This window comes from Salpingoeca rosetta, assembly GCF_000188695.1.
Source record: "Salpingoeca rosetta unplaced genomic scaffold supercont1.7, whole genome shotgun sequence".
NCBI lineage: Eukaryota > Choanoflagellata > Craspedida > Salpingoecidae > Salpingoeca > Salpingoeca rosetta.
Window position 1 is genome coordinate 1,281,864 of NW_004754927.1, and position 8,692 is coordinate 1,290,555.

Below are 8,692 nucleotides of genomic sequence, written 5' to 3' on the forward strand. Positions count from 1 at the left end.
TGGTGTTCAGCAGATAAAAGCGATGGTGATGGTCTTACTCCTTCCTAACGATCTTTTCCTTCTTGTCCGCGAACGCACCCCTTATTTTATTCACAGCCCGCGTTTGCCCCGCACACACTCTCACCCACACACACACACACACACACACACACACACACACACACACACACACACACACACATTGCACTTGCCTGGTGTAAACGCCGAGGTGGATACCGTGGGCCTTGGCCTGGGAGACGAGGCCGCTGAAGAAGTTGCGGTTGGCGCCGACGTCCTTGGTCCAGTACTGCGGGCCCTCAATGTCGAGCCACAGCATGCCGTAGGTGCCTGGCTTGGCGTTGCCGGGCTTGATGTTGTACTTGGCGAGGTTGGCGACCATGGCGTCGATCTGGCCGGCCGGGTTGCCGCATGTGGGGCAAGGGAAGAAGTAGATGTCCACGTGGTCCATGCCGCCATCCCAAGCATTGTAGATGGTGTGCGGGCAGTTGGGGTCCGGGTGGCCCGTCGACATGAAGCAGCGAATGACACCAAAGCGTACCCGTTGGACTTGAGGCCTGGTGTGTGGTGGTGTGTGCGTGTGTGTGTGTGTGTGTGTGTGTGTGTGTGTGTGTGTGTGTGTGTGTGTGTGTGTGTGTGTGTGTGTGTGTGTGTTTGGGAGGGGGTGGGGGTGAGAGATGGGAGAGGGAATGTCCAGCGTGTGTGCAGTGGGTCGTGAGAGTGTACGTGTGTACGTGTGGGAAATTGAGGGCAGCACGAGTGATACACGTGGTCTGGTGGTATAATCACGCATGAAGCGAGCCACACACAGACAGGATGGATCAAACACACACACACACACACACAACCTACACACACACACACACACACGCACAGCCTACACAAGCACACACACATGCACTCACACACAACCTTCACACACACACACACACACAACACACACACGCACACACACGTACAACACACACACACACATGTACACATGAACTCACGCTCCAGGCGTTCTCGTAGGTCTGTTGGGAGACGTCCACGCCATAGGTGGCCTCAGCGCCCATCGGGCACAGCGCCACGGCGACAAGAGCAGCGCACACCACTGCAGCAAACGCAAACACCTTCATCTTTGGCAGTGTTGTTTGGAGGAAGGGAAAGTGCGTTGTTTGTGTTGCTGTGTGGGAACTTTTGCCTCACAAAAGGGTACAACCCTGAATTCAGTCGATCGTCCAGCCGCGCACAATTTGAACGCGTTGCTGCGTTGCTGCGTTGCTGCGTTGTTGTTGTTGTTGTTTGTTTGGCACGCGTTGCTGTTCTTTCTGCGTCTGCTGACACAACATGTCTCGTTTCTGCCCCGCTTCAGCATTCCCGTTCTCTCCCTCTCTCCCTCACACGCACGCACGCACAGGCAGCTACACGCCAACTACACGCCAACTCTGCGCTGTCATGTCACATCATGAGTCGTCTAGTCTCACTAGCTCACTGACACTGACTGCACGCACATTTCAGCACTTCGTTTTCTGTATGTCGTTTTGTATGGGAAACATGAGCCAGTCAAGTTTCATCAAAACGGCGCACGCATCGACAACCACCACCATCACAGGATCGCTTCACACGCAAGCCGAGAAGCAAAACAAAGCGACCACCCACTCCTCCAATGAACAAGCAACACAGCCCACAGCAATACAAACCGCTCATCTTGCAAGATTTAAGAGGGAAGGGGGCATGCAAGCACGCACAAAGCACAAAGGGCAACAAGAGAGAGGCAGGGGGAGGGGGACAATGTGCCTCAACACCAGCATAGGAATGGGACATCAACAACAACGCGGGAGTAGGTACAAACCACTGCGTGCACTTGCACACACAAACACACACAAACGAAACATTCACAACACATTCAGATGCCTTTAGGCGTGGTCCGCCTCGGCTGGCGTGTTGTTCGTCGGGAGGACGGTTTGCTGGTGCTTCTTCGTTGCGTAGAAGGCGCCGCCAACAACAACGCCGACAAGCAGCACCGCGCCAACAACGATGCCTGCAATGGCACCGGCGGAGAGGCCAGACCCGTTGGCGCCAGAGGCGGACGAGTCCGTGTTGCCGCTGGGATCGCCCTGCGCCACGTCATCGCAGCCGCCGTAGGCGTTGTTGCACTTGGTGGTCGTCGTGTAGGCAGGTGGCTGCGTGGTATATTTGGGCGGCTGGGTCGTGTAGACAGGTGGCTGCGTGGTGTAGACAGGTGGCTTTGTCGTGTACTTGGGTGGTTGCGTCGTGTAGACGGGGGGCTGGGTGGTGTACTGTGGCGGTTGAGTCGTGTACTGTGGCGGCTGGGTGGTGTACTGTGGTGGCTGAGTCGTATATGCGGGTGGTTGGGTCGTGTAGACAGGGTAGGCGGGCCGCGTGGTGTAAGCTGGTGGCTGCGTCGTGTACTGTGGTGGTTGAGTCGTGTAGGCCGGCGCCTCAGTTGTGTACTGCGGTGGTTGCGTGGTGTAGACGGGCGCTTCCGTGGTGTATGCAGGGGGCTGCGTGGTGTACTGTGGAGGCTGTGTGGTGTACTGTGGAGGTTGTGTGGTGTAAGCGGGCGCTTCCGTGGTGTAGGCGGGAGGCTTGGTGGTGTATGCCTTCGTGGTGGTGGTGTACACTGGTGCCTCCGTGGTTGTGGTGTACGCCTTGGTTGTTGTGTAAGCGGGCGCCTCCGTCGTGGTGGTGTACGCCTTGGTTGTTGTGTAGGCCTTGGTTGTGGTGTAGGACGGGGCCTCGGTTGTGGTCTTGGGAGCATATGGGTTCTTCTCCGTGGTGTAAGCAGGTGCCTCAGTGGTTGTGGTGTAAGCCTTGGTTGTCGTGTAAGCGGGTGCCTCCGTTGTTGTGGTGTAGGCCTTGGTTGTGGTGTACGCAGGTGCCTCAGTGGTTGTGGTGTAAGCCTTGGTTGTCGTGTAAGCGGGTGCCTCAGTGGTTGTGGTGTAAGCCTTGGTTGTCGTGTAAGCGGGTGCCTCCGTTGTTGTGGTGTAGGCCTTCTCCGTCGTCGTGTACGACGGATATGCTGGTACAGCAGACGTTGCGTGCAAGAGCATCAGGCACGCAGCGGCGACCGCAAACGCGTGCAGCCGCATCTTGTCGGTCGTGCGCGAAGAGGTGTGCGAAGAGGTGTGCGCGGGGAACAGAGGAACGCTCGCTCAAAGACGAGGAGGTGGTCAGTTGCGGTGAAGGTCACGCACAGTGTGTGGGCCTGGTCCTGGGCTTGGAGGTGCTTGGCGTTTCCTCTTGAGGTCTGGTGGTGAGTCGCAATGCTGGGTGCAGATGAAAAATGAACTCGCCATCACCTCGACCTTCACAAATAGGGCGAGAGCGCTGCGCTGCAGCCGGCTCGCTCAAACCCCCGTGCAACGGCAAGCAGTTATGCCTGCAAGCTCGGTGATCTGGGAGGCGGTAGGGACAAGGGTGCGTGCACTCCATCCCTTGCATGTTCGTGTGCATGTTCACGCCAGCACGAACATGCACGCATGCGTGTGTATTGTGTGTGCCTGGTTGTCCCTATAGTCGATAGCAGAGTTTGTGGTGTAAGCCTTTGGTTGTCGTGTAAGCGGGTGCCTCCGTTTGTTGTTGTGGTAGGCCTTCTCCGTCGTCGTGTACGACGGATATGCTGGTACAGCAGACGTTGCGTGCAAGAGCATCAGGCACGCAGCGGCGACCGCAAACGCGTGCAGCCGCATCTTGTCGGTCGTGCGCGAAGAGGTGTGCGAAGAGGTGTGCGCGGGGAACAGAGGAACGCTCGCTCAAAGACGAGGAGGTGGTCAGTTGCGGTGAAGGTCACGCACAGTGTGTGGGCCTGGTCCTGGGCTTGGAGGTGCTTGGCGTTTCCTCTTGAGGTCTGGTGGTGAGTCGCAATGCTGGGTGCAGATGAAAAATGAACTCGCCATCACCTCGACCTTCACAAATAGGGCGAGAGCGCTGCGCTGCAGCCGGCTCGCTCAAACCCCCGTGCAACGGCAAGCAGTTATGCCTGCAAGCTCGGTGATCTGGGAGGCGGGAGGGACAAGGGTGCGTGCACTCCATCCCTTGCATGTTCGTGTGCATGTTCACGCCAGCACGAACATGCACGCATGCGTGTGTATTGTGTGTGCCTCTGCACGTATGTGCGTGTTCATGGGAGCCGTGCGCGCTGGGTGCTGCGCTGGGTGCTGCGTTGCGGTGCAATACGTGGAGGGGATATGTGCTGCGATACTGCGATGCCGCAGCGATGCAGCGGTGCGTGCAGGGGTGGCAGGTGTGCGTCGCATCAAAGAATAGCCCGGTGCGTGCACGCCACGCACATCATGCGCACGTCGTGGCGGCTCACAATGCCTCACCTATTCCTGTCCTTACAGACACGCCACGCCATCACCATCACCCTCATCATGAGCATGCTCGCCATGATCATGTAACTGCGCTGCACTTGTCGTGCTGTTGCTGCTCCTTTTTTCAGGCCGATGAAGCAGTGCTTGTAGTTGTGCGTGCCAAATACACGCACACACATGCACGCACACACATGCACGCACACACACATGCACGCACACATGCACACACACAGCTACCTGCGCGTGCATGTCAACAGGCACTGCAGGGTGTTCATCCCCCGCTCCTCGTCGTTTGTTCGTGCAAGCAAGAAGCAAGCAAGCGGTTCGTGCCGTCTTGGGGAAAACTGAAGTCAGTCGCCACAGAATGTGTGGTGTAGATGACTGTTGAAGATACCCGAAACATTTCTACATTGCGTGTGGTGTTTCGCAGGACTTGTTGTTGTTGTTGTGTGTCGATATGACCGTGGCTGACGAGACTGCTTCGCGTGGTGCACCTGCACCCTCCTCCACCTCGCCTGCGCCCGTGGCCACCTTTGGCACTGGCAAGACGGCGCAAGGCCTCCCCAACGACAGTGGTGCACCCACGATGAACGGCAATGGCACTGCGAGCACTGGCTCGCCGCAAAAGGCGGCCCCTGCGCCCGCGTCTGCGCCTGCGCCTGGCTGGGTGTATGCCGTGAGCCAGCTGGTGCTGATTGGTGCGACCGTGCTGTCCGGCTGGGGCGTGCTGTACCTCGGGCCGCGATACTTCAAGAAGAGCAGTGGTGCCATTGAGTACACCATCGCTGCCATCCCCTTCTACTTTGCGCTCATGCTTGTTGAGCTTGCGCTCATGCAGCTGTCCAAGGCGCTCCGCGTTGCGCAGGCTGCCCGCTACTCGCTGGCGGACTCGTGGAGCTCCATCACCGCAGGCGCCACGCAGCAGCTTGTGATCGTCACCGTCATCTCTCCGCTGCTCAAGGCGATTGGGCCTTACTTTGGGTATGCCCTCATCTGGGAGAAGGCCGCCCTCTTCCGCCCGGATGTGGACGCCTGGCCCATCTGGATTGCGGGCTTCTTCACCGCGGACTTTGCCTACTACTGGGCCCACCGCTTCTACCACACGAACCAGCTCTTCTGGGCCGGGCACCAGGTCCACCACAGCTCGGAGCACTACAACCTGAGCACGGCCCTGCGCCAGTCGTGGTGGCAGGCCGCGTGTGGCGAGCTCCTCAAGCTGCCCTTTGCCCTGTTCATCCCGCCCCAAGTCTACCTCATCAACAGCTCCCTCAACACAGTGTACCAGTTCTGGGTGCACACCTGCCTTGTGGACCGGCTTGGCCCGATCGAGTGGTTCTTCTCCACGCCGTCCCACCACCGCGTGCATCACGACCGTCGCGTCCACAAAAACTTTGGCGGCGTCCTCATCATCTGGGACCGCATCTTCGGATCGTGAGTCGCGTGGTGGTGGTGTTGCTTGTGTTGGTGGTGGTGGTGGTGGTGGTGGTGGTGGTTGGTGGTTGTATGTTTATGTATGAATGTATGGCGCAATGCGTGGTATGCAAAGCAAATGTATTGAACTTGTTTGTGAGCGTACAGTTCCTTTCGCGTACGAGTCAATGTGCATGTGAACTTTGCGCACGATCTCGCCCGTTTGTCGTGCGTCTATCCCACTTGGTGCTGCACAAGCGTGCTGTGCCTTGAGCTTTCATCTCACACACGCGCGCGCGAACCTGCACTGCCGTGGCAGCTTCCTTGACGAGGCCGAGGATGTGCGGCGCTACAACTGGGACCGCAAACAGGAGGAGATTGAGCTGTACGGTGTGATCCGGCCTGTCGAGTCCTGGCTCGAGCCATGCCTCCAGTACACGGGCTTCCAGACCATCCTTGGCCGCATCAAGCGCCACTTCCTCATCAAAGGTGTGTATCTCTTTGTGCCTGTGTGTGTCTGTGTGTGTCTGTGTGTATCTGTGTGTGTCTGTGTGTGTGTGTGTGTGTGGCTGTGTGTGTGTGTGTGTGGCTGTGTGTGGCTGTGTGGCTGTGTGTCTGTGTGTATCTGTGTGTGTCTGTGTGTCTGTGCGTGGCTGGGGTTCTACATTCCTGCCTGCCTGTGTGTGCCGATCTCTTCTGTCTTGTCGCATGGCCTTCCCCTCATCATCATCACCACCACCACAACAACAATACACACACACACATGCACATTGCACGCAGGCTTCAGTTTGGTTGAGTTTGCGCGCATCCTTGTCGTTGGTCCCGGCTGGACGACGGTGATGCAGAAGCGGACGCTCCGTCCCACCAAGGACGATGCATCACGCCTCCGCCTTCGCCGCCCCTTCTCCAGTCACGTTGTTGCCATCTACTTCTTCGCTCAGTTCCTCATGTACCTCACCGCCGCTGTGATTGGCCTCCTGTTCATCGGCAAGGCATACACGCCGGCACTCGCTGGCATTGGCTTTGCCTTTGCTCTCAGCGTGACGCTTGCGCTCTTCCTCGACTTTCACCCGCTCGCTGCCGCTGCCCACGTCACCGTGTGCATCACCGCCATTGCGCTGTTTCTCCCCTACTGGTGCCCTGCGGTCTTTGGCGACCTCTTTGGGTTGCCTGCAGGCACCGTTTGGCGCGTGCAGCTCGGCCTGTCTGCACTGCACTTCTTTGGCCTTCTTCTCACCCTCACTGGCCTCTGGCCCGGCCGCCCGGCTGCCAGCGCCAAGAAGACCCATTGAAGTAAGTGACTCTGTCTGTGTGTATGTGTGTGTATGTATGTGTGTGTTTGTATGTGTGTGTCTGTGAGTTTACGTGTGTGTGTCTGTACGTGTGTTTGCGTGCGTGCGTGCGTGTGTGTGTGTGTTTACGTGCGTGTGTTTACGTGCGTGTGTGTGTGTGTGTCAACTGAGTATGTGCATATGCATGTGCGTCATCATCTGTATGCACACTCACAAACAGACACACTCATGCTTTCACTTTCTTGCAGGATGCAGACACGCCCTGACATTCGTCGCATGTCTTTTCTCCTCCCCTCTTCTTCTTTTCGTCCAATCTTCCTCCCTACCCTTTCCCCATTCCTTCCTCCTCGTCCTTCTTTTTCTCTCCGTCTGCGTCTGCGTACTCTGCTGTCACGTAGTGCATCGGGTTAGTGTTGACCCCATCCTTGCTCCTTTGTGCTTGGTTGTGCATGGTTGTGAAAGCAGCCATCATCATCATCATCATCATCATCATCATCATCATCATCATCATCACAAGGAGAGATGGTTGTTGTGAGCATTTGCTTCTCTTCCTTCGTTCTTGCAATTTGTTTTGTTACGTTGCTGGTTTCTCTCACCCATTTGTGCTTCGTCTGTTACGGCTGATGACCACACCTGCGCGTGTGCGTGCGTACGTGCGTGTGCATATGTGTGTGTGTGTGTGCACGTGTGTGCATGTGTGCGTGAGACCCCGCCCCCCCCCCCGCGTATCCAACACCACCGCAGCACTGCAGCAGCACCGCAGGCTTCAAGGGCAGCACAACGCCACTGAGTAAACGGCTCAATGACAAGCGAGAGTGTATTTCGAAGCACATGTTTCGTGCAGGCAAGACAAAAAAAAAAAAAAAACACAGCGACAAGAATACGCACACTGACACGGGAACAGCACATATACGCACAGGCGTGCAAACGCAGGTGTAGGTGAATCGGTTTGAAGTCAGAAAGGGGAAGAGCAATGGGAGCACCAGCAACTAGCAAACAGCAACAACAACTTCACACACAACAAGTGGCAAGCAGGTGACAGTCAATCATGGGCGTTGTACGGGCAGGCAGGAGATAACACTTGATGCGACAAAGAGGGCAGGCAACACAAACACAGGCCACGGCTGCAAAAGAAATGGAGAAATGAGTGAACGAGGAAGGAGGGGAGGACACGGGAATCGAGTGCAGGTGGCTGTGTCCGCGAAGCGAGGTGGGGGTTAAGGATGGGTTGTCCGATTAGTGCTTGCATCACATGGCGAACTGCCTCGTCCATTCCTTAGCTGTTGGTGACGGCCAAGGGAGAGCGAAGGGGTGGGGGTGGTCATTCGGGATGAGAAGAAGGCGGTGCCACGAATGTGAAACATGTGTGAGAGGAAACGCGAAATGTTGGGCAGAGACACACCGACGCAAAACACAACACAACACAACACAACAGACCACAACACAGCACAGCCGACCTGTTGCGACGGCCTGGGCGTGGTTCTCCTTCCACATCTTGGCGATCGCGGCGTCGAGCGGGTCGTCCGGCTCCGGCGATCCAAGTAGCGCCTGACGCCAGCAAGCAAACACGTGGTGGTGGCGATGATGATGATGATGGTGGTGGTGGTGGTGGTGGTGGTGGTGGTGGTGGTGGTGGTGGTGGTGGTGGTGGTGGTGGTGGTCAGTGGTGGTGTG

The 8,692-nt window shown here is 57.2% G+C and overlaps 4 protein-coding genes across 4 annotated transcripts in view; 1 reads left to right on the forward strand and 3 right to left on the reverse strand.

The window, feature by feature from the left end:
* Positions 1-1,129, reverse strand: part of PTSG_03314 (lysozyme) — a gene marked incomplete at its 3' end in the record, with an annotated part of 1,800 nt that extends 671 nt beyond the window's left edge. Inside the window, exons 1-3 of the mRNA XM_004995835.1 lie at positions 990-1,129; positions 724-770; positions 188-554 (exon numbers count right to left, since the gene is read on the reverse strand). Coding sequence (XP_004995892.1) covers positions 188-554; positions 724-770; positions 990-1,115 — 540 coding nt within the window. The 5' untranslated portion in view covers positions 1,116-1,129. The remainder of the gene's footprint in view (positions 1-187; positions 555-723; positions 771-989) is intronic.
* A 373-nt stretch (positions 1,130-1,502) lies between these two features.
* Positions 1,503-3,092, reverse strand: PTSG_03315 (uncharacterized protein; the record flags this gene model as incomplete). The annotated part of the gene is made up of 1 exon (XM_004995836.1): positions 1,503-3,092. One exon carries the CDS (start codon positions 3,090-3,092, stop codon positions 1,896-1,898), a length of 1,197 nt encoding a protein of 398 aa, XP_004995893.1. The 3' UTR covers positions 1,503-1,895.
* A 1,634-nt stretch (positions 3,093-4,726) lies between these two features.
* On the forward strand, positions 4,727-7,548 carry PTSG_03316 (sterol desaturase). Its single transcript, XM_004995837.1, has 4 exons — positions 4,727-5,747; positions 6,046-6,215; positions 6,507-7,019; positions 7,267-7,548. Exons 1-3 carry the CDS (start codon positions 4,774-4,776, stop codon positions 7,016-7,018), a joined length of 1,656 nt encoding a protein of 551 aa, XP_004995894.1. The 5' UTR covers positions 4,727-4,773; the 3' UTR covers position 7,019; positions 7,267-7,548.
* A 241-nt stretch (positions 7,549-7,789) lies between these two features.
* Positions 7,790-8,692, reverse strand: part of PTSG_03317 (ubiquitin carrier protein) — a 3,124-nt gene continuing 2,221 nt past the window's right edge. Inside the window, exons 6-7 of the mRNA XM_004995838.1 lie at positions 8,476-8,566; positions 7,790-8,298 (exon numbers count right to left, since the gene is read on the reverse strand). Of these exons, the coding sequence (XP_004995895.1) occupies positions 8,267-8,298; positions 8,476-8,566 (123 nt within the window). The 3' untranslated portion in view covers positions 7,790-8,266. The remainder of the gene's footprint in view (positions 8,299-8,475; positions 8,567-8,692) is intronic.

Excerpts from the sequence above, each read along its gene's own strand:
- PTSG_03316 (XM_004995837.1), top strand. The coding sequence starts at position 4,774 with ATGACCGTGGCTGACGAGACTGCTTCGCGTGGTGCACCTGCACCCTCC. Across the intron at positions 5,748-6,045 it reads TGGGACCGCATCTTCGGATC|CTTCCTTGACGAGGCCGAGG; the intron begins GTGAGTCGCGTG and ends CTGCCGTGGCAG. Across the intron at positions 6,216-6,506 it reads GCGCCACTTCCTCATCAAAG|GCTTCAGTTTGGTTGAGTTT; the intron begins GTGTGTATCTCT and ends CATTGCACGCAG.